Source organism: Penicillium hordei (genome assembly GCF_028827395.1).
Source record: "Penicillium hordei strain IBT 12815 chromosome Unknown utg000001l_segment0_segment0, whole genome shotgun sequence".
In the NCBI taxonomy this organism is placed as follows: Eukaryota; Fungi; Ascomycota; class Eurotiomycetes; order Eurotiales; family Aspergillaceae; genus Penicillium; species Penicillium hordei.
Window position 1 is genome coordinate 2,644,367 of NW_026623142.1, and position 22,822 is coordinate 2,667,188.

General features: G+C 47.3%; 10 protein-coding genes across 10 annotated transcripts; 7 read left to right on the plus strand and 3 right to left on the minus strand.

Moving 5' to 3' along the window:
* Nucleotides 1-172: 172 nt before the first annotated feature.
* N7537_000993 (F-box domain protein) lies at nt 173-2,896 on the plus strand (the record flags this gene model as incomplete). The annotated part of the gene is made up of 2 exons (XM_056892051.1): nt 173-282; nt 379-2,896. 2 exons carry the CDS (start codon nt 173-175, stop codon nt 2,894-2,896), a joined length of 2,628 nt encoding a protein of 875 aa, XP_056757046.1.
* Nucleotides 2,897-5,806: 2,910 nt separating this feature from the next.
* Nucleotides 5,807-6,838, minus strand: N7537_000994 (uncharacterized protein; the record flags this gene model as incomplete). The annotated part of the gene is made up of 1 exon (XM_056892052.1): nt 5,807-6,838. One exon carries the CDS (start codon nt 6,836-6,838, stop codon nt 5,807-5,809), a length of 1,032 nt encoding a protein of 343 aa, XP_056757047.1.
* A 544-nt stretch (nt 6,839-7,382) lies between these two features.
* On the plus strand, nt 7,383-8,032 carry N7537_000995 (uncharacterized protein; the record flags this gene model as incomplete). The annotated part of the gene is made up of 3 exons (XM_056892053.1): nt 7,383-7,501; nt 7,554-7,610; nt 7,660-8,032. The coding sequence occupies 3 exons, from the start codon at nt 7,383-7,385 to the stop codon at nt 8,030-8,032; spliced, it is 549 nt and encodes a 182-aa protein (XP_056757048.1).
* A 607-nt stretch (nt 8,033-8,639) lies between these two features.
* Nucleotides 8,640-8,855, plus strand: N7537_000996 (uncharacterized protein; the record flags this gene model as incomplete). The annotated part of the gene is made up of 1 exon (XM_056892054.1): nt 8,640-8,855. One exon carries the CDS (start codon nt 8,640-8,642, stop codon nt 8,853-8,855), a length of 216 nt encoding a protein of 71 aa, XP_056757049.1.
* Nucleotides 8,856-10,043: 1,188 nt separating this feature from the next.
* Nucleotides 10,044-10,847, minus strand: N7537_000997 (A4/G1 family peptidase; the record flags this gene model as incomplete). The annotated part of the gene is made up of 1 exon (XM_056892055.1): nt 10,044-10,847. One exon carries the CDS (start codon nt 10,845-10,847, stop codon nt 10,044-10,046), a length of 804 nt encoding a protein of 267 aa, XP_056757050.1.
* A 3,065-nt stretch (nt 10,848-13,912) lies between these two features.
* On the plus strand, nt 13,913-14,279 carry N7537_000998 (uncharacterized protein; the record flags this gene model as incomplete). The annotated part of the gene is made up of 2 exons (XM_056892056.1): nt 13,913-14,132; nt 14,185-14,279. 2 exons carry the CDS (start codon nt 13,913-13,915, stop codon nt 14,277-14,279), a joined length of 315 nt encoding a protein of 104 aa, XP_056757051.1.
* A 567-nt stretch (nt 14,280-14,846) lies between these two features.
* Nucleotides 14,847-16,104, plus strand: N7537_000999 (putative malic acid transport protein; the record flags this gene model as incomplete). Its single annotated transcript, XM_056892057.1, has 2 exons — nt 14,847-15,824; nt 15,886-16,104. 2 exons carry the CDS (start codon nt 14,847-14,849, stop codon nt 16,102-16,104), a joined length of 1,197 nt encoding a protein of 398 aa, XP_056757052.1.
* An 893-nt stretch (nt 16,105-16,997) lies between these two features.
* On the plus strand, nt 16,998-17,941 carry N7537_001000 (uncharacterized protein; the record flags this gene model as incomplete). Its single annotated transcript, XM_056892058.1, has 2 exons — nt 16,998-17,065; nt 17,140-17,941. The coding sequence occupies 2 exons, from the start codon at nt 16,998-17,000 to the stop codon at nt 17,939-17,941; spliced, it is 870 nt and encodes a 289-aa protein (XP_056757053.1).
* Nucleotides 17,942-18,220: 279 nt separating this feature from the next.
* N7537_001001 (flavin-containing monooxygenase) lies at nt 18,221-20,147 on the minus strand (the record flags this gene model as incomplete). Its single annotated transcript, XM_056892059.1, has 2 exons — nt 18,221-19,455; nt 19,511-20,147. The coding sequence occupies 2 exons, from the start codon at nt 20,145-20,147 to the stop codon at nt 18,221-18,223; spliced, it is 1,872 nt and encodes a 623-aa protein (XP_056757054.1).
* Nucleotides 20,148-21,791: 1,644 nt separating this feature from the next.
* N7537_001002 (uncharacterized protein) lies at nt 21,792-22,429 on the plus strand (the record flags this gene model as incomplete). The annotated part of the gene is made up of 4 exons (XM_056892060.1): nt 21,792-21,815; nt 21,966-22,064; nt 22,132-22,257; nt 22,295-22,429. 4 exons carry the CDS (start codon nt 21,792-21,794, stop codon nt 22,427-22,429), a joined length of 384 nt encoding a protein of 127 aa, XP_056757055.1.
* Nucleotides 22,430-22,822: the final 393 nt, after the last annotated feature.

The window sequence follows — 22,822 nt, forward strand, 5'->3', positions numbered from 1 at the left end:
ATCTTTGGACTTGGCGTGGACAATGCTGGCGATCGGCATGAGTTGATTCATTGATGTTGGTGTCTCGCATGGCCTTATGGGGCAACAAACTGCACAGCCACAAGGTCACCTTTTCTCTCAACAATGCCCGCAGCGTGCTTGATCCGTTGTATGTAGGCAGAAAGCGGTGATTATGGAGGATACCTCCCTCTCCGAGGACCCTTTGGTCCATCAAGCGGGCTCTCCTGCATCTCCCAGCCCAAAGAGCTGCTTTGACCGGCTACCGCTTAATGTGATTGAGCAGTAAGTTTTCATTTCGCCAGGTACTCGCAACCTTGTGTTCGTCCGACCTGTGGCCTTAGGGTCAGTCATTGACTGTAATTCTTACTGAGTCAATAGCATCCTATATGTTTCCGATGCCAATACATTTGCATCGCTATCTCTGCTAAATCGAAGATGGAAGCATTCATCCGATTCCGCGGCATTGTATGCCTACCAGTTGTCACGTTGTTCATCCTTTTCCTGGGCTCGCGGGGTCATTCCTGAGGCAGAAAACCTCACTAAACTCAAGCGCCAATTTGTCAAGGAGGTCAGGCAGAACGCCTTTGATGCATTTCTACGGCCCCGGCAAACTCTTGTGCGACTACTTTCAAGTTCTATGAGCTCGTCAACGGCGTTCCCACAGGGTGAAGTTTTTCGATTCTCATTTTCAGGAAATGGTCAAATGGTTCTCTGCATCAGCTCTTCTCGCATTGTCATATTAGACGTGACTATTGACCCAGTCGCCGTCAAGCATGAGCTTAAGACTCGAAGGCGGCCACTGGGAGCCACAATCCGTGATGATAGCTCTCTCATTGCTGTTTTATCTACTACGCATCGAGTTCATATATACCGGCTCTCTGATGATGAAGCTAAGCACATTCAAGTTATCACACTGAATGATGCTCCAAGGGATATCAAATTCTCTCCAGCAGGTAGTGTGCTAGCATTAGCCTTCGAGGATAGTATCGAGGTATACGCTGTGGGTGAAGAGGCTTTGCCAACCGACCGCCGGGCGGTGCGTTGTCCCCGTGTCGATGCACTTTCATTTTCACCGGATGGAGCGATGCTTCTTGGATTTACAGCTGAAAATATCGTCACTATCACTCCTCCTTTCTATACTGAGACCGGAACAGACGCCTCGCCCGGAGAACTCGAGATGCGAATGTGGACAACACAAATCCTCTTTCCTGAAACAATCCCTTGTCATATCACTCACGTCTCCCTTATTGCTGGCCAAGAGGAAGCTGATGATCACTGGGTGATGGGATATGATAAACAATTGGGAGCGTTTAGGGCGCTTCAATTAAACAATAATGCGGGAATCGTTTATTTCGCCAGTCCATTTCTCGCAGATGAGTCTCGGGAAATGCGACCAAGCATGAGACCCGCCATAGATGATGCGGGAGAACTTTCTGCATTGGGGTTCCAAGATTCAGAACTGTGGATATATGGGATGCCTAGCTTGGGCGCTGGTGAAATCACTGGTACCCAGGTTGGTGGTGGTCATCATTATGGAGGTTGCGCGCCTCGCGACAATCTAGCACAGCTTCAGAAGATCGTTCAACAACCTAAAATCTTGATCCGGGGGCGGCGGGTGAGTGACATGCACGGTATTACATCCGCTCATTGGGTACATTCAGACTCAAGACGCCGTCGGAGACTCGTCGCGGTAGCGCCTGGTGGTGTGCGCTCACAGAACTTTGGTGAAGAAGATATCCCAGTTGACGGTGGTCGAATTCTCCTCCTTGATTTTGAGCGCTCTACCATGAATGGTGAAACAACTGAACTTGACATCGAAGTCGGAGAAACGGCACCTAAGATTCTTATGGAGCCGGACTCCTCTTTGGACACGGAAGTTGAGCTTGAAAGAAGGCGAACACGACTACATCGTGGCGATACTGCTACAGCATTCGCAGCCCGTGGTAATTCAACAATTACTCGAGAATCCCGAGCTCTGCCACTTCACTTCCGCCGCAACAGTCTTGCAGTTCCCACCTCACCAACCGAGACTTCTCGAGCCGATATAATCGACCTTCCATATGACAATACGCAGCCTCGTTCCAGTGAAGTTCTCCACCGAGCTGCTACTGTGGTTGCATCAACCCGTGGGCGATACGACCCTCGATATCGTAATTCCCACAACCCCCGACAGATTCCCCATGAGAGTGACGCCGATAATTGGGTGCCACCTCCTCCTCCTTACAAACGCGAGACGGTGGACCCATTGCCAGATGATCTACAGCGAACGCTTCTTCCCCCGGTTAATGTCGCCAATTCGACCCTGCAACCCGAAAGAGGAGAAACCGCTCGTGTCGCCGAGCAACTAACTCGCCCACGCCCACAATCTGTCAATTTCCAGAGCCTAGGCACAGTGACTGGCGCTAGGCGTAGGGGAAGTTCCATTGGTAGAGACTTTAACCCAGAGCAATTGGTCCCCCAAGATTCGTTCACGAACAACTTCCCACCAGAACAGCCTCGATCTGCTTCGCGTCCACCTACGGCGATCCAACCCACCACGCCTACGTTTGCTGTATATCCAGCCGAACTACACCCACAAGAAAACACGCTGCCTCTTCCATACTTGAGGGCCTCGGCACTGGGCGATGCACTTGGTGATGCCTACTTCCCGTACTCTGTATCATCGCCAAACCTTCTCCATATCCCACAGCCATATGAAGACGGGCAGGGAACTGCAGTAGATGACGAGCATGAGATACCTCAGAGGCAAAGGTCTTTCCAAAGGCGGGTTTCAACCGAACCCTCTAGCTTACCGCCGCCAACAAATGAGGAATGGCGCCGGCGCATTCAGGATTGGAACGATAACACAATTAAGGAGCGGGGTCGTAAACGAAAGGGGAAGTGCCATGTCATGTAGCTTTTTCTACCATATGTCCAATTCTCCATCTAGGATCACTGTCAAATTATTAAAACAAATCTTTGTTTCCAGCGTGATAGTCATATGTATTAAATCATGTAGATGATGTACCTTAGACGACGCCATCAAGTGGTGCTATGTAGTAACTACCTAACTACTATGTATGTTGCTTCGTATCTGTTTCCATAATGGGTAGCAGTCCTGATATACTAAGTGGCCGTATAGAGGTCCCTTTATGATGAGTTCCCCACTGTTTGCCCTGTTGCCACTCAAAAAAGCCATCGTTATAGTAGTAGCCCGTCACTCCTTTATACAAAGAGCATCTTCAGGGGAAAATGCTTGCTGAGTTGACAAGTTTCCTTTCCCTTTGAGTTTAGTATAATTGGAGCACGGCTGCTCTTGAACAGGACTCTTACAGAAGCAACCACTAATAGTAACGAAACAATAGTATTCAATTGACCGAGGTGAAAAGACAATCGAAAACCAACTAAAAAAAAAGGCTATGATTTGGGGGGTATCACTGAAACAACAAAAAAAGATCCACCCAGTTGCAATGGATGCCAGATCTGTACAAACAAAACACAAGAAACCCGCACAACGCCTAGAACATGACATGCATGCTCATCCCAGTTTTAATATCCCTTTGTACCATGTCCCATAATTCATATCCCATCATGATCCGTAGACCATACACCAAACCCGGAGTTTAACCGGTTGAAGAAAGGAAACGCTGGGAGGACGAATGAATCGATGGAGGAGTCACAGGTCCTGGAAAAAGCCCTAACAGTCAGTAAATGTAAAACCGAAGTTTAGACGACCATGGCATACCGACAATTTCCAGCTTCTTGGAAAGGATATTTGTTATTGTCATTTTATGAAGGGATTTTTTTGGATGCCCGGGGAGGATAAGGGTTGAAAGTGATTCCGAAGGTTGACGGAATGTCAATCCAGAGGAAACCTTATCCATGGTCAGGAAAAGCTTATCAAGCAAAATTGCCGCACATGGAAAGTGATTGTGGACGTCAAGAGGATCATCCAGAGACCTGTTTCGGGGTCTGGAGAGTAACAAACGTGTTGAATGGAATTGACGAACACAGCAAGTGGGTATCCAGTGAAGACACAAAAGATATCAATGGTCTTCAAGAGGCTCCTCCAGCAAAGACTTAGCTCAAGGGCCGTCGGGAGAAAGGAAGAAGCCCGAAAGCAGGTTGAATTGGCTGATGAGTACATTGTTAAGAAGATTTGTAATTTGGGAGTTGCTCCGCAATGGCAGAGTACAAAATCATTGGTGGTGGTTCACATCTTCCAGTGAGGTAATGTGCGACAATCGTTGGAAGGAAGTTGAGACAATTGAATCGGAATTGGACTGAAGATCGACTCTTGGTGTTGTCAAATTTGACTGGACGTATGATTGAAGTCGAAGTTCCGATTGATGCTCATGGCGTTTTTGTTCCAGCAAAGGCTTGTTTCGTAGCCCGGGGGAGAACAGCTCGATCTGAATTGACCAGCAGATTTGTGGTGATGGTAAATTGATGACGAATTGATTTGTTTTCTCGCAATGTTCGTCCAATTGAAGCCGTCCCGTAAGCTCAGTGGAGGTCTTTCTTTTCCTCTCCTTGCAGCAATGAAGGTTTGGTGAGGTGACCGATGCAAAAGATGGCGAGTGGTGTTCACGGCACAGTGTCGAATGCACAAGCGGGGTGAATTGCCGTCCCACAAACCACCAGCAAGATGATTAACTAGCCGAGATCTCCCCTAGATAACAGGAGAGAAGTATAGAGTTGGCCGATGATGTGCCGGGAATGCTGATGTACGTATAAGAAAGAGGATGCCCGATGTAGAGAGTGTGAAGTTTTGTCGTTTTTTCCAGTCAGGTCCTCCCCCCGGAGGCCGTGTGGAAAAACTGATGCTGGTTGCATGTTGTTGAATGATTGAGCAAATGAGAATGACCATGGGGTCAAGTAGTTGGAGTATGGAACCAGGCAGGTTTGGTGATTGTTGTCCTGTCAAAGGATGGTCGAAGGAATGACCTGTCAGAACCTCGTTACCGAAAGGCTGTGGTGAGGAATGGAACACATGGAATATTGTTCACAAAAGTCGATGTGAACCCAGCAGGATTGAATTGAAGACATATGAAAGACGATCAAGTTGTGTCTTCGATCTGAGCCTCTCCCCAAGAGGCCATGACGAGCACGATCGCGCGAGAGTCTGTTTAATTATTGATGCAGATGAGGGTGAACGAGCCCGAAGAGAAGATGATAAACTCGAAGAAGGCAAGATGGTCGACTGAGTAGATTCAATCGACTCGCCGTGGAAAAGGATTGACCGATGCGACTCTTTTTTTTTAATGCCTTGGACTGAACCTCGATTGGACAATGAGGCGCAGAGAAGGAATGTTTTGTAAGGGTGGCCGTGGTCGAGGGCCGAAGAACAGAAGTCAAATGGGCAAATCCCAGAGCCCAAGCAACAAAAAAGCAAAGCAAAAGCGGCGTGAGACAATAACGTCGCAAGAGAGACCTCTCGCCTCAAGTGAAAATGAGAGTGAAGTGAAAGTGAAGTGAGAGCAGAACTCTTTTTTTGTAGGATTTTCTGTCGTCATTTTCTCACTCTCTCTCTCTCTCTCTTTTTTTTTTTGAAGCCTAAAGTAAGATTGTCAGCGCTGGTGTCTCAAAAAGGGTTGGGGGTTTACTTACATATTGGCCAGTCAACTCAATCTCCAACCCAACCACCATACAAAAAGCTTCTGAGGACGCTCGGCGCGGCCCCACCACAGCTTTGTACCCAGCAAACAAAAGCGCTGCAGGACAGCCAAGATGGACCTAAACAACCCTCCGAAGAGAGGGGTTCCTTCAAGGTTGTCCCACTCAGACACATTTTTTGCTGGTACATGTCCCACCTCCACCTAAGCGTCTAGGCATGACGCTGTCGACGGCGGCGGCGGCGGGACGGCCGAGGCAGAGCGTTGTTACCGGGCGAAGTCGTACCACAGTCCGCAGGAGGATCAATGCCCACATTCGCGAACAAGGGAGTTGGAGAAGGAGGACCACTCTGCAGCTCATCCTGCTCCGCCAGACGACCAGGAGGGAAGACCGGAGCCAAAGCCGACAAAGGCGTCGAGCTCGGAGACATCGTAAGAGAAGCACTGGAAGCGTAAGAGGCTAAAACATTGGAATGCTCTAGTTCCTTCTTTTCCTGTCGTGCTCTCTTTCCTTCGCGATGTCTTTTTGCTTGCGACGGACGGTTCTTCCTGCTGAAGTACGCCGGGGTGGAATCAGGACGCTCATCTTCCGCACCGTTGCCAATCGGACTCTCAGCCGGAGCTGGAGAATCGTCATGACCGGAGGCGTAGAGAACAATCGAGTTCCAGGGATGCCGAGAGACCAAGTCCATGCGAGCGTCATCCGTAGTGTTCACCGGGTCAGTGGTATTGCACATCGATTCTGGGTCCGGTGCATGCTCATCTCCCAGGCTTTTGGCGATCCGGTGGACCCAGATACCTCCAGACTGAGAGAGAACCGACACATGAGACACAGATTCAAGACAATCGTCTGCAGCCATGACCCAAGAAATAATTTCCTCGTCCGTTTCCGTTGGGCCCGCGATCAGACGATCCATCTCCTCGTCAAAGGAAGATGAATCGTCCTCGGCCACAAATTGCACACGTGCAATCTGCGGTTGGCCCTCGAGAACCTTAAGAGTCCACTCAATCAAGGTATCAAGCCCGGAGTACGATTGCCGTTGGTAAGCAATCAAGGCCCAGGGGACTTGTACGAAACACCAAACACCGATGAACAACAACACAGCGAAGAAGCCATGCCCGGGCTTGGACCCAAGCAGGAGGATGTGGACAAATTCTTCGGGATCAGAAGATGTCACTCCGTCACTTGACCAAGACGAGACCGGGATGGGTACCAGGAACGGGGTTGGAAACCAAGGCGGCATATCATCGACCAGGCCAGGCTGGACGATGACATCCGTTCCAAGGCTAACAATCAGAACGCAAGAAAATCTCTATGTTGAATTTGATAGGGTCTATGAATGATTCTGTATAGTGCAGGCCAACACCATTTAGGGGACGGATCACATTTTCGAATGGGTGTATTACTCCATCTGCTGACGAGCACTTCATCCCTGCAACACTACTCGAAAGACTCTTCGACTTGTTCATTCTTTTATTTTTGTTAATTTCCCAAGCTTATTGGTCCCTACTATGCCGCCTTTTACACAATGGCTCTGATTATGCTCTTTGATTCTTTCGTTCCTATATTCAGCCGACTAAAACTATGTAAGCATACTTGATGCACTGCATCATTTAGCTCAAAATAACTATCAACAATCTCACAAGAGACTTGAGTCGTTAAGTAAGCACTTTCCATATCATCCCTCGACCTCAACTGGTTCAGTGAGCTTAGAGCCAACTCCATCGCAATGTTACCCCCCCCAGTGCCCCGAGTTTAAACCACAGGGCGATATCTTACAGCGATAGATGGAGCGTGCCGATGAGCCCGGATGCCCTATTCCTAGAACCACACTTACAATCGAAGGCATTGATCCTAAGGTCTGGCTTGTCGGTATCGGCGCGCAGTTCCTTGAAGACGAGTGGAGGTACTAGGCCGATATTTTTGGCCTGCCAATTGATGACCTAACAATCAACCAGGAAGCTATTTATCGATTCCAATAAGCCGTTAAACACAAAGGCGATCTTACACTTTGGGTTGGTCGAACAGGACCAGGCGTGATGTGAAGTTCATAGACGATCTCAGGAGACAGCAGATTCTCACAAACTTTTACATGTCTGAGTTTTCCAAGGCCTTCTATGAGACTCATTTTCCCCTAGAAACCCTGCAGTACGTTATTGTTACTGATATTCGTCGAAAGCACACCAATCCCTTCCTTCGAGATCATATTTACAAATCCCAGTCAGTACTTGAGTTTCTGCCCAGGGAGCCGCAAACTTGGGAGTCTCCTTCGCCGGAGACTTGTGGTACTCTTGGTACTCCCATTGGTAAAGTTGTGACGGCCTTTGTCTTGTGTGCATATGGTCAGGGGGTGAAACGGATTCCACGGATCGTGAAATGCGAGACCGGTGAAAACTCGAGTAAATATAACCTTCGGTTCGATATTGAGGATGTCTGATAACTTACCTTGATTAGCTTGACTAACTCTCAGCTGTTTTCTCGGATATCGATGATTTTTTTTTTCTTTGGTGAGTGTGTGATTAAGCACTACTGACAATGTTATTAGGGTATGTTTTGCTTATTGTTATAGTTATAACATGAATGAATCTAGAAGGGTTCAAGTCGAAATGATACGTACTGATTATTAATTATATCGCCATAATCTTCTCTTTGACCGAGATGTGGATATTAACTTGTAGACGATTCATGGATCCGATCATTGTGCTAATAAAAGTTTCGGTGCAAACCACTGCCTTTGGCTGCTGCCTACGGGAGCACCGCTCTTTCATTCTTTTCCCTTTGAGGACATTTTTCTTTTTCTTCCAACTTGTGTATACTGAATCTCAAATTTTATTCCTCCAAGTTGCTATGTACACTTGAATTGACCAATAAGATTCTTACGTAGACTTGATGACAAGCTTTAAACTAAATCCGATATCAAAGCCACGTCAGTGCTATTTTTGGGCTTGGTTTTGTCAAATGCGACACAATCTGTAATTGGTGGATACACTGATGTAGGTCACGGTGCGTAACATATTTCCTCTGCCGGGTGGGGCTATCACCCGATGGCAGATCCACTGACGGGAGGGCCCGAGCCTCAACACCCAAGAAACCATCACCAGCTTCACCGAAGATCTCCAAGCCAGAACGGCCATCGACCCAGCCAATTACCGACCGAGAACCGTAAGCGAACTCGAATCGGCGATGCCTTCGCACCATCGGATCCTGCCGGTCGAATCACCGCCAAGGTGTGGAAACAATTACGATCAACTCCGCTATAAAGAACAGGGAACTATTCAAGAGATGGATTGTCCATTTATATTATACTGCGTTGACTACAAAATCTCTACCTCGTTTTTTTGACGCTATCAGAACCGAAAACTATATGCTTCGAGCGAAGCTTATTTTATCATGCATAGGCTCCCTAGGAAGGAGACTCTGTCTCGTTGAAGTATGCCATATTACAGGTTCTCAATAATTGGCCCATGTCGCTGGATGGAGGAGCACAAACGAGATCTGTCGAGTGTCCAGTTCACTTTTCCGAGGAAAAGTCCAGAAATGTTCGGAGGATCGTCGCTAATAACAAGAGAAAATACAGGAACTGGGTAAGATGAAGGATCTAATTAGAACAGGTGCCCTAGGCTGGGTTTCAGGTGAGGATGGGCTTGAACGGTGGAGGGCTATCATCCAGAGCATCAAAGATGGTTTGATGGAACATTCAAGCACTGAGATGGAGAAAACCGCGGTCTTTTCCCATTTCCTTTCGATGATCATGAAGAAAATGCGTGATAACTTCAGATCTCGGTCTTGATAGATAATATTTATTCATATGTAGCTACGGACATCTGAGTCTATCTGGTTCCGAATTTGAGTAACAATCTCTCTCACATATTTCGTGTGTTTAATATTGTCGGGAGAGGCAAGGTGGGAAAGAATAACGCGATAGACAGAAACCTGATAGTACGATGCTTCTAGTTGGAGTTACGTGCAGATGCCAAGATGCCGAGCGTTTCAAGGGAAACGGGACGATCCAATGATGTTCTGTCATTGTTTAGCGGAAGGGGTCAATGCAGTCAGTGGTCGCGCGACTTGGGTGATTCTCACGTAAAACAATCGCCATAGACCACTTTAACCTGCCCTCGAACGCACAGGTCGTACAATGACCGATAGACCCCTTTTAGTCAATACACATCTATCAAGCAGAGAAACTGCTATGTTCGCTACTAAGGAGGCAGACTGGAAAGAAATGAAGATATCAAAGTGAAGGAGAGACCAAGTCAAAGTGCGAGATGAATTTCAATTTGCTTCCAACGTATTTACCACATATAAGTATCATCTCCCATCGTTTTTCAAAAAGGATGCTTCCTCTGCAATATCGCAACCCTCACTAGCCCACCAGTGCAGTCCAGTATTGCGTTTCCAATCTCCTAATGCTGCGGCAGGGGTTGATTGAACCATCCTGTCGTACCTTAGACACGGCTCACAGTAACACTATCGCGGGTAATAGAAGACTTGGTCAAGACACCCTGTGTTTTTTTAATGTTGAAAAGAGTTGCCCCAGATGGTCCCACAGTCTTGCCACCAGATATGGCCTCTGCCTTTGAGAATGTCACAGTTCCAAAGTCGGTAAGCGGAACCAACTTGCCGCCGGTCATAAAGTCCTCGACAATCCATTCAGCATTGGTCTCGCAGAGATCTCCATCGTGGTCAACACCAGCGAATTTATGGGTGACAGATTTGCCTGTAGTCACATTATCGACGACGGCAGAACCGGAGTTCTTGGAGGTAGCAGTCACAGTGAGCTTAATCACATCCCCAGTGGAGATCTGGAAGTCGGAAAAGTCGTAGGTAAAATCCGGGTACCACTCGTACCAGGCACCGTAAGAAACCTCGTCTCCTTGGATGCAGAAATTAACTCCAGTTTGCAGGATAGCCGAGTTGCAAGTATCACCGTCAATACCGACCCAGGCAGAGGCGCAAGTCTTCTCAGAAGGCGAAGTACCAGAGGGAAGTTTCGGCTTAGGAACGGTGAATTCGCCAGTGACCGAGGTGTACCCGGTGCCATGAAGTACAGCACCGGACCAGTTCGTGCTATACTCCGTGTCGCTTGTTCCACCCGGGCTAGCAAGCTCCAAGGTGTCTAGTTTAGAAGCAGGACGGCCGGTATGGTTAGCTCGGGCAGCATGGCGAGCTGCGCGGCGTTCGGTGAAAGGAGTAGCAATGACCGACGTTGTGAGCAACGCTGCGCCGAGGATAGTGGTCGAGAACTTCATAGTGCAAATTGGATGATTAAAGTCTTTGGTGGAAGGAATTGGAGGTATCTTGACTTTATGAATAACGAGATAACCCTAGGGAAGATGCAGCTTATTTAGCTATCATGCGTATTTGTAGCTTCCTTGAAAAATAAGAGACAAAAGTCCCGAAGTGCCCGAACTAAAATGCACACTTAACGCATCGTTCACAGTGTAAAATCACCTCATATCTTATAATGCCGTCGGAGACCGATAGATAAACTCAGGATGAACCGTAGCCTGAAGATATTCATTTTATTCGCGCAACTGCCGGCAAGTTCAGATCAGATCACAAGCACCCAGATGCCCCAATTGCACGCCTATTGCGTGTGTCACATCCATACATAGTCCGTAGAGTATTAGATCAATTGCATTGCCTGTTTCCCATGTATGCTAAATGACACAAACTCCAGCCCTCCGGGTTCCCGACGGGGCCTAGAGGTGCCGATATAGATTAACAAGCAGCGTGGAATAAGAATACGAAGCTAATAGGGAAGTGATCGCTCTTTTCAGAGCGCGTCGGTGAGAATTATCAGTAAGTGGATAGCAATAGCAACTTCATGTAACTGCGGCTTAGAGGCTAATATTAGCTTGTCCACTAGGTAGCCATTAGCCTATCAGTGATAAAAGTGCCAAGCTTTCAACAAGCAACGATACCCAGGAGAAGAAGCGGGAGAGGTGGATAAATGTGTGAACAACGTGGGTATAGCGCTTTACGTATGTATGTATTTAGATAATATGTATACTGACAGCCTGTAGTTGTGCATCGTAAGCCTGGTGGTGTGGTAGCATGGTATTAAAAATAGGCTGGCTCCAGGAACAAGCCAAATCATCCCAGCGATATTTTCCGGAATAAATTCCGCTCAGTCCCACCTGCAGATTCGACCGGGCTTGTGTGTAGATAAACTAAGTTCGCGCTAACTTCATTTGATAACAAGCTCCGAATCAAATTGTGAGGACATTGGACAGAGATGCCGCAATTCCTTCATCCTGGTAACCCTGAACCAATGTTACATTGGTTCTGGAGCCGTCACCTAGAGCTTTCAGGAAATCTCTTGACTTGTGCGGCGAGACACAACCGTGTGGCCGGAGCCAGGTGGATCTCACACCATACCGACAGCCGCGATGACTGGCGCCAAGCTGTATCTGCAGCTACCGACAAACCAGAGCGGGAAAGCGCTAAAATCTTTAAGATCATCATACGACATATGCCTCCGGATTATAGAAGGGACAGCACGGACAGCACGCTCTCTCAGGATCTTTCGATCACGGTCGTCGGCAGAGCGTGGGCTAAGAGTCGTTTGTACGATTTGTTCCTCTCGAGGGGCTATCGTTGGTCTAACTAAATCGGGAAAAGCACGCTATTTGCGTCTGGGTAAATGACAAAAAGAGCATGGGCAAGTAAAGTGAGCTTAGTACGTGTAATCAGCCCGGGGAACAAGCTAGGATCTGTTCTCTCTCAGGCCTCAACAGATTTTCTGCTACTAAATTCAGTCAGCCACAGGCCCCCTGCAAATTCTCGACCAGGCTGTCGGTTTTCTTCGCAGCATCAGAAAATCTGCATAATAATTAGGCGTTTTGCTCTGGCTGAGGGGCTGGAAAGAGACAGACCCGGAAGGCCGACGGTTGCTTGAACTTATGAGCAGTCTTGAGGAGAAATGCTTGAAACTTGGATATATCACTCTCAGAGGGATCAGCGTTTCTTTTATATTCTTTGACTCTCGGCGTTAGCAGTCACAGCTCTCGCGAATAGGTATGAGCACTTAAGTTCCTAGGATCTATATCATCTCACCAATCACATCGTAGTAGCACGAAAGGTCCGAGAGCTCCTAGGAAGTCCTATCAGACTTTAGCTTGAATAATTTATTTTCTAATTGCTAGTTAGATCATCTAGTAGGCATGATTGATGGGTCTAGAATATTTTTGTGGATATCTATTGAGATCACAAACTGGCCACTACTCCGGGCTTTTACTCATTAAGCTAAAAAGGCACAGCCAAACTGAGTTATGGAACTCAGTTCAACTGCAGTGGTATATATATATATAGGTGTCCACGTACTGTGGGATTACACTATCGCTAGAGCTGAAGTCGTATTCCTAGGAGTAAGCGGCTAGTAGTAAGAGCAGAAGTAAGAGCAATAATCTGTTATTATTCAAGTGGAAAAAAAAATCTGGATAAAATAATAAACTGAATTTACAAACTATCCAATTGGGTTTTCTAAGATATTCCTAGATATTGTAGAACCAAAAATTGAGGGTTAGATATTTTCCGTAACTATATCGAGACGGTATTATAGATAGATGTAAGGCTCGGCGAGTTGTATAGTGGCATAGCCGTTGAATAGTGGCATAGCGTAGAATAGTAAACCTAATAAATGTGGCCCCACTATCAATTTGCCGACAAATTGATGACGCTAGCCTTTCGTTGAGGGGGCAACGGTCAAGAGTTCTGGTGAACAACTGCATTTAGATGGGGCTAGCGTGGTGCATTTTTATTGAGGTGAGCTGCTGACTTCGCTGCTCCCGGGTTTTGCTAGTTAGTGCTCAGTAATGGATCAGGCTGCTTAGGTGATGCTCAGTGAGCACCTGGGCAAGCCTGGTGATTATATAATACTCAGGGACGTGCTCAGTTGTACTCAGTGAGCAAAAAGCGGCAAGGTCTGAGCACTAAGATGGAAATGGAAGGCCAAGAAGTCGCAGAGGAAATCAAGTACATGGTGTTTAAACATTACATGTGTGCTAGGAAAAACATGGCCAATAGGATGGTTACGTATAGAGACAACACATCAGATTGTAAATCTGAGGTATCGGGCACTTGCTTAGAAGTTTATTTGTTTTTTGTTTTTTTTCTTTCATCCCCTCTCTTTCTTCAACTCTCGTTTCATCTGTAGCCTAGTCCAGCACCTGGGCATAGGCATCTACAATTCCCAGATCACGGAGGCTCTCTCCATCATGCACTGACCCACCTCTTGCGATTCAAACTGCCATAGCAACATTAACTGCAATTCCCCAATCTTACTCAAGCCTTCTTTCTTATTCTATTCACAATGGGGCTCTCCAACGCAGCCATCATTGTCATCGTCCTCGTCGCCTGTCTCGCAACAACTGCACTGGGAGCATCGCTCTTTAAGCACTACAACCCCGCTGAAGGAGAGACCCCGTTCAGTCCTGGCTACGAGCAGAAGGTCTACATGGCTGAAGTGCGAGCTCGAGGGTTTGACAGTCTGAGGCAGCTCTCCTGGGGTGGAAGAGATCTGGAGTCTCGTTGTATGTTCCTGTGATCTCTTGATCTGATCCTCCCACTGACATTGTTGATTAGATCCTCCAGCGGGGCCGGGCTACTATCGCCCCCCCACTTACACCGAAGACACCAACACCAACACTTACACGAAAGACACAGGGAGCAGCTCCTAACTTCTCCTTTTCTTTCCCCTTTCTCACGCTCACGAATTAAATGGATATTTGCTGGAATGAACACGGGCGTTACACAAGGAGGAGCTGGCGTTACACGGGGTTACAGCGATGATGGGTTTTTCTCGGGAGAAAAGTGCTGAGATTTGAATGGGTTCGCCTGGTATCGGGGAACTAGACATATGCTTCGGAGGAGTATTCTTGATTCGGTCGGCCATGGTGGTTTGGACAATTTTTCGTCTCGAAATTATGATTTTTTATGGAATGAGGTGGCTCTGGATCTGCGCGCAACTCATCTCGAAATTATTGGATTGCAGCCAATTTGCTTACATCTGTATCTGACATTCACAGTATTGCTCGAATCAAATAAAAAAAAAAAAAAAAAGAAATTGAAGATTATCTTTAACAAAAAATGAAGCAATTGAGTGATCTGGAGATAGCTCCTAGCTTTAGTTTGGGATGACGTCAAGACTAACCGAACCTAGGTAACTAGATATCCTCGGATTCATCAAAGACATGATCAATTCAATCTCACGCTCCAATTAGGGGGCGTATCGCACACAGCCACACATGTCAGATCAGCGAGGCCTCATTCCGCCAGCGAGCCCGTTGTCTCGCGCCCTGTGGAGTTTCTCATCGCTGTGGTTCATCGTTCCCCAAGGAACGGGGATAATAGCGGTAATACTCTATCGACTGAAATATCAATTCAATGGGCTAACAACTCTTGCGACGATCGTATGGATCTACACCATCGTCCAGCTCGGTTTATTCCTCATCCTCTATCTCTTACGCACATTCCTACACCCAAGACATGTCCTACACCAGCTACGGAACAACAGCGCCGAAACATCCTGCCTCTGCTGCATCCCCATCACCTTCACCTCAATCCTCCAGATGGCTGTCTTCCAATACGGAGACACAGCTGGGCTGGCCATCTACATCCTGTGGTGGGTAAACACGGGCATGGACATGATCGCCTGTATGGTTATCCCATTCATGCACCTCAAGATGCAGCAGTCGGGCACACGACACGTACAGGCCGACATGCTGATGCCATTCCTTGCAATATTGACCTCTGCCGCAGGCGGTGGGGTTATATGTCACCTAGCGCGTATCAGCCCCCGCCTCCGGGTCCCTGCCATCATCATCTCCTACCTCGAAGTCGGGGCTGGCCTTGCCGTCGTTGCTGCGTTCGACACGATTATACTCTATCAGTACTTCGGTAGCCCGTTCCAGACAGCGGACATGGTGTACCAGGATATGATTATGTGTGGCCCTTACGGACAGGCTTCGGTCGCGCTCCAGGCTTTGGGCGAGGCTGTTATGGCCGGTAGCTTTGCAGCGTATGATCGCGGCCAGCTTCTGACCGCCACAGCGGCTGGTCCGTTTGCTTTCATCAGCCATTTCACCGGTCTTCTTGTCTGGGGGTATGGGGTCTTTTGGTGGTTCTTTGCCATCCTAACTATATGTTATACTCTGCACACACAACCGAGGGGCTGGAAGCAGTCACGGTTCACCATGTCTGTGTGGTCTGTGGTTTTTCCGTGGGTAAGTGGGTTGCTTTCCCTAGTTTTTTTTAGCAGGTTTTCTAACGGTTCGATTTCTCCAGGGTACTTTTACCAATGCTGCCGTTGAATTTGGGAGGCTTATGGATTCCCCTGCCTTCAATGTGTTTTCCACCGCTCTTTTGCTGCTACTCGTACTCATGTGGGTCATCATACAAATCCTAACCCTGAAGGGCATCGTAACAGGGCGAGTCTTGGGGCTGGATCACGGATGGAAGAAAAGATATGATGATCGACGGCCTGCAATAATCAAAGAAACGTGAAACATCCCAATGCCCGTAATATTGGCAAAAAAAAGCATGTTCGACTCCACAGATCTTCAATCACAGCCCTGGAGGGCACTCAGGGTCTACATTATTATAAATGATGCTATGCATAACTAAATCCCGAACGGACTTCCGATCATCCGCTGCGGAGGAAATTTGGACCGTCAGACGGCTTTCGGTACTATAAGGCGCCGACTCCTAAGCTTTTTTTGTCGGCAAGCTTCAAAAACACTTGTCAACAACATTTGATCATATTTTGTGGGGCCATTTATATACATTCGAACTAGGATTTCGTCAGGGGTGTGGTTATTTGCCAGGGCTGGTTGAGGCTGTGAATTACCCAGTCGGCCGCTCGGAAAACTCTCCGTCCGAACATTAAAACGACGATCCACAAACCCCTAACTATGGCCAACCTTGGAAGTTACCTAAGTTACCTAATCCGAATGGAGTAACTACGGAGTATGCAGTGGACTAATATTGCAATGCCTTAAAAATATGCCTGGGAGAGCCTTGGACCCGCGGCCTCGAAAAATTGTAGATGCCTAGCCTGTAGAGTTTCAGAAGACGGCACAGATGCAATAGGTTTATACTCCGTATGTGTCAAAATGTCCCAGGCAGCCAAGATCGGGTTGTCTTTTTAACCATAAACCCCCCCGTACTCGTACTAGTATCCAGGTTTGTTGGATTTGCTGGATTTGCTGGATCCACCGCATTCCCTGGCTCGTGCACGTTGATACGAGTACGGCCGTATGGCCAAGGCTGACTAGCTACATGTACTTATACCAAGAACTTCCTTTGAGACTTTTTAGCTCACAGGTTTCAGCTCTTAAATCTCAACCTTTCCTCCTTTTTTTGTTGTTTTAACTCTTCAATTCTTGAGAGAGAACAATATGGACGTTGCCATGGAGTCCCCAGATACCATGCCAAACTATGATAGCGACACAACAAGCGAAGAACGGTATGTAAAAATAATTCGAAGAGCGCATATAGGCTCTTTCGTTATACTGAGAATTATGTCTAATTCATCTCCAGACCATCATCACAACCTGTCAACACCAAAATCCAAGCCAAGTTCCAAATAGCTCGGCCACCCCCAAAATCAAGTCAACTACTTCGACTCAGTCCCAAACTACTCCTTCAAATCCAACAACTACCTACAAACCACCGACCAGTACCTGTGGTAGAGATATGGCAACCACCACTCTGCAAGTCAAAATTGACAAGGGGTTTCCCGCAGCGCCCAAAGCTCGGTGCGAGGGATATCTACGCAACCATCAATGAACCATATATCACCAATAAACAGCCGAATGAACAAGACCACCCCAAAGAACCAGATACACAATCATACAATATCCAAGAAAAGGATATCGTCGCTGCAATGTGCCAATCATCAAGCAACGACAACCCCATATCATTATCAATCCACTTCCGCAACACAAGATGCATCTGGCAAGCCAGTCCCAGCTCAGCAGGTTCTGAGAAAGGCACTAGCTACAGATTCGTCATTAAAAAGGAAGATAACACGACCGACACCGAGCAGTGTCGGATGATTATGCAGTGGGAGAAACGGGAACTCTCCGGGTCTTCAGATAACGAACAATTCGTTCTCATGGCGATTGACCGCAAGGCGCGTCGGAAGAGTCGCATTGCCACGATGACTCGGGCTGGATTCGATATTTCCGTGAAGAAGAGTTCGATTTTGGATCATCTTCGCACTTGTTTGGAATTGACGGAGCCTGTTTCTGAGGGCTCCACGGATTTGGAGACTTGGGTGTATAACCTTGTGTTGACGTTGGGTGTCACTGTGGCTTCTCAGGAAGGGTGGCTGGGTTGATTGGTTTTAATCACCCAGGGGAAATATGTATATACCTAGGGTACCTTGAAGACTTTCTAGATTATACGAATATTTCTCCCAATTTACTACTTTCCCATATTCAATCGAAACTCCATAGGATGTTAAACGATGGATACGAAAGCGCTTTGGCTACTAGTGCTTGTATTTAATTTGCTGTCACAGACCGGCTGCAGCCATAGATGGACATGCTTAGGCTGAAAGTATTCTTTTTCTCGCTGGTCCCATCGCAAGCGCAAAACCCCGCTTCTCAGTAGGTAACTACCAAGTAGTCAACCCCTCTTCCAGCGCTTTGATCTGCAATGCCAGCAGACGTGAGTAGTATCTGCTCAGAGCGAGGTTCCCACCCATGAACCAGAATCCAGGGTGACCACTCCGTCGCCAAATAGTCCTCATTTCACCTTCTTGATCAAATCCCCAGATATCACCAACCCTGTCAGCGACCTTATCACCGAAGATCACACGAGTCTCGGTTCTCATATTCTGATACCCAGTGGCGAACACAATTTCATCAGCTTCGAGCTCTGAGCCATCCGCAAACCGAAGTCCATGGGGGAGAACTTGGCTAATTTCCTGTCCGTGCTTCACCTTGACCTTCCCATCGATGATAAGCTGGCTTCCACCGACATCAATGTAGTACCCGCCTCCGCGCTGGAAGTACTTCATTAATAGACCGCTATCCGATGGTCCGTTGTCGACCTTGAAGCCAGCCTTTTCCAGTCCTTCAATGGTCTTTGCGTCGTTCTGATTCGTGAGATTTGTGACTTTAACCTGTTGCGCTTTGAACAGGCGCGATGGGATGCTCCATAGATAAAGATCGGCGTCTTCGGTTGGAGGACCGGTCGCATCATAGAGCCCTTTGAAGGCAATTTTCAAGGTAGAGTCAGAGGATACCACACAGGTAGAGCTTCGCTGTACCATGGTTACATCGTAGCCTTTCTCGACAAAGTCCTGGGCGATATCGTTTGCCGAGTTGCAAGATCCAACGACAATGGCCTTTTTACCCTTTGACTCGGAATTCGCGCCAGGATGTTCCGAGCTGTGACACATGCGATCTCCCTTGAAGTCCTCCATCCCTTTGAAAACGGGCAGGTTTTTCTTGCCAGAGTGACCGGTAGCTTGGATGACATGGCGTGGGTGCAAGGTGCGCGTCTCAGTTCCGTTGGCTGTCTTGCGCTCAAGAACAACCGTCCATTGCTTCTTGTTCTCGTCCCAGGATGACGATTTGATCTCAGTTTGGGTCCAAACATTGAGCTCTCGGAACTTCACGTAGGTTTCGAAGAAATCCGCTAGCTTATCTTTTGGTGTATAGATAGGCCAGTCGGGCGGGAAAGTCAGGTAGGGCATGTGGTCGTACCACACTGGGTCGTGGAGAACGAGCTGGTGGTATCGCTGACGCCAATTGTCTCCGACTCTCTCTTCTCGGTCGACGATGAGGGTGTCCACTTGGAGCATCTTGAGACGTGCTGCAGCAGTCAAACCACCCTGGCCAGCACCTTCATTTGTCAAGTCAGATTTTATACTTCTAGAGAAGGCTTTGTCTGCACATACCAACGATCAACACCGCCGGGTCCTTCCCCTCAAAGTTGATCTCATCAATACGTCGATCTTTCCAGTTCTTTCGACCTTGCTGTTCGCCGTGTTGGACACCAAACGGCCTCTCCTTGTTCTCTTCGTGGCCCTTCAACTCGACCATAGAAGTGAAGACGGTAAAAATGTACCACTTGCCATCATGCTCCGCCAATCGCATAACACCATTTCCCTGTCCATTCTCAGTGGTGACCTTAGTATAAAATTCGATTCCGAAAACATCACCAAAGGAATCAATGGGTGCTTTGTGTGGGGACTTGAAGTCAGACGATCGGTCGATTTCGATTTTACTGTTTGGTGCCTCTGTGACAAAGGCGGCAATAGCTTGACTCCCCTCGAGGGTGTGAAAGTCCCACGAATAACACAGGTGGTCGCGCCAATAGCAATTATCGAGGAACAGTGATGCAACCGCTGCCTTGTCTCTGGCTGAGAGACCCAGGTTTAACTGGTTGATGATGTTTTCCGCAATAGCGTTCGGGTCTAAGGGGAGATCCGACTCGGACTCCGACATGGTCTTCGGGAATTGGCCAAGTTCGATGTTGCAAGAACCCGGCACAACTCGCTCTCGCGATGGCGGTAGGTCATTGGGGGTTTCCATGTTGATTTAGGGTGATTTGAATAGGGGGTATGTTGGGGGGCTGACACGAAATACAGAGATACAATGGGAAACAACCCCTCACTTTTTATTTCACAACCCCGCCTTCTGAAAACACAGACAATGCCCAGGCGCCCGGTTTCACTAGTATGAACTGCAGAACGCAGAGCTAGTTCGGCCCCTAGTTTACCTAGTCCCCGGGGTCTTGATCTATTAATACCACCTCGTTATGAAATTCTTTACTTTATTGATTTAGCTCACTTTTAGTATTCAATTTACTATAGTAGGTTATAGGTTACGACTGGTCTATAGAATTCGGTTGTTTTAAGACTGGACTGAAAAGCCTATTTAAGTACAGAATTGTTCAAAATCTCAATTCTCCGTATGTAGGTACATACAAAAATGAGATTAGCGAATTAGTGCTTGGTGTGATATGTATGATTGTGGACGACTTTCGGCTATAAGCGATGTTCGTCGTTGTATGCTACTACTCATGTATCTGTAAAATGGGGCAGCCAGCCATCTGAAATATATATAACCCAAGCTCTTTTCCTGATATGTAATGCTATACACAGATACATTTTCTGATCATTGAATTGTTCTTCAAAGGAGTCGAAGAGGCTTTCATCTCCATTGACGATTGATTTTCCGAAAATAATATCAAAGTTATGTATTTCAGCTAGGAAGATTGGAGAATTACTTTCGGGAAATAGCTTTTTAGGAATATGTTGAATAAGAATGATCTGTATTACATCAACTAGCATCATTGGTCTAGTGGTAGAATTCGTCGTTGCCATCGACGAGGCCCGTGTTCGATTCACGGATGATGCACAACAATTTCTTTTTACTTTTTCCTACTTTTTTTCTACTTTTTTTACTCTTGATACTAATTGACTTCTTTTGTCGATTTTGTTTCACATCCCGCGTAGAAGTCTAATTCATACCCTCGAATCTATTTAAACCACCAAACGGATAAATCTCCCCACATCGTCACGTCCGATGCCAGGGTTCTCTTGGCTCTCGAAACAATGCGATCTTGAACTTCCCTTGTCTGAAGCGGTCGCGTCTGCTGATTATACTTGATTCAATATCTACTGTCTCTTAGACTTCTTCTCATTTTAACATTCAATATATGATACGAACACAATGTGGATATATTACCCAACTGACGAGCCCCCGGCTAGAGGACGGCTAGAGCAGCATGGACAAGCTCACACCAATCACCAAGGAGATGCTGAGAGACACCGTGGTTAAGCCTCAACTTGAATACGACCAGAGAAATTCCTACACATAGTGCTTTCCCCTCTGATTATGATTCCGAAGTTCTTTAAGTACTATGTTTAACGGCGAGTTTTGAGCGTGCAGAGCTTTTGTCATATCTACTACCTCCAGGGCTACATAGCTTTAGCTTCACAGACTTAGAAATTTGGCTTTGCAGGCTTAGAAATGCCCAGGTATCTTCCAAGTTTGACGTAAATGCTGTGTGGGAAGGAACCCTGGGACGTGTATCGAGGAATGAAGAACGCCTGGAGTACTTCAAACCGTGCAAGAGCAATTTTTCTTGTAAACAACTCTGCCCACTCCCAGCATCGACCTCTCTTCTCGCGTCTAGTCAACCAAAATTGGTGATCTATTGATCTTTGCACCATGGCTGATTCTGAACGTCCTCTAGTAAGTGGAACCGTGGACCTAATCCCATGAAGCCATCATCCCAACCCATTCTCTACGACTTCAATGGGTCTTCATGCGTGGTTGGAATACACCCAAATCAGACATAATTACACGTCAATGAATCATTGGAAAATACACTAACTGCGGTAGACCATTTGCACGTACTGCCGCCTTCCCGGTCACGATCTGGCTAATTGCCATGTCCTGCCCGGATTACCGGTCATGAACCGCGTGCCTGTGACCCATCCCGTAAGATCCACACAGGCATATCCTCCATACGAAAGGGAAATATTGATTTTGGATGTGAACCCATCAGATCGAAAAAAAGAAGGCCCGCCGTGGTTCTCGAGGTGGCAGAGCGAAGAGAGCGAAGAAGGCAAAGGAAGCGAAGAAAGCGAAGGGAGGCATGTCTTGTCATCTTGTCGAGCAGAATCACATCCATGTGCTAATGAAGCCAATCAGTCTCCCGTGGTATTCAGCCAAACTTGGAAACTGCGCCTGGTACCTCTGCCTCGGGCACTGGCCCCGACTTTACCTTCATTGGTGAAGTTATCACCGAGGAGGAAGCCGCATTCCTAGCTCTCTGCCTTCGGCAATTCAGAGCGCCTCAGTAGCTCATAGTTTCTACCCAGGCAAGCCGCATAAGGAGGACAGACCGGGTCAGTAGCCACAGCAAGAGCCCGGTGTAGTCTCTTATATGTCGGATGAGGAGGGACGCTGAGGACGCTGATGTGAGGAGAAGTGACCGTTTTGTGAAGTTGGGGTGAGGTTCTCTTCTTTTGCTCAAGGCTTAGGTAAAATTAGCCCGGGCAATCTGGATTTACTATCAATGCAACCAACACATACTTTTGCCCTTCGGGCCCTTTGAACCACTTCTTTGCTGTAGTAATAGAATGGTAGATGTGTATCAATATCGTATCAAAGGATGCCTGAAAGTTCAAGTCTCGTATCCATCCCTCTTAAATCTAATTGTTCTTCTTCCTCCATACCACTAATAAAGTATACCC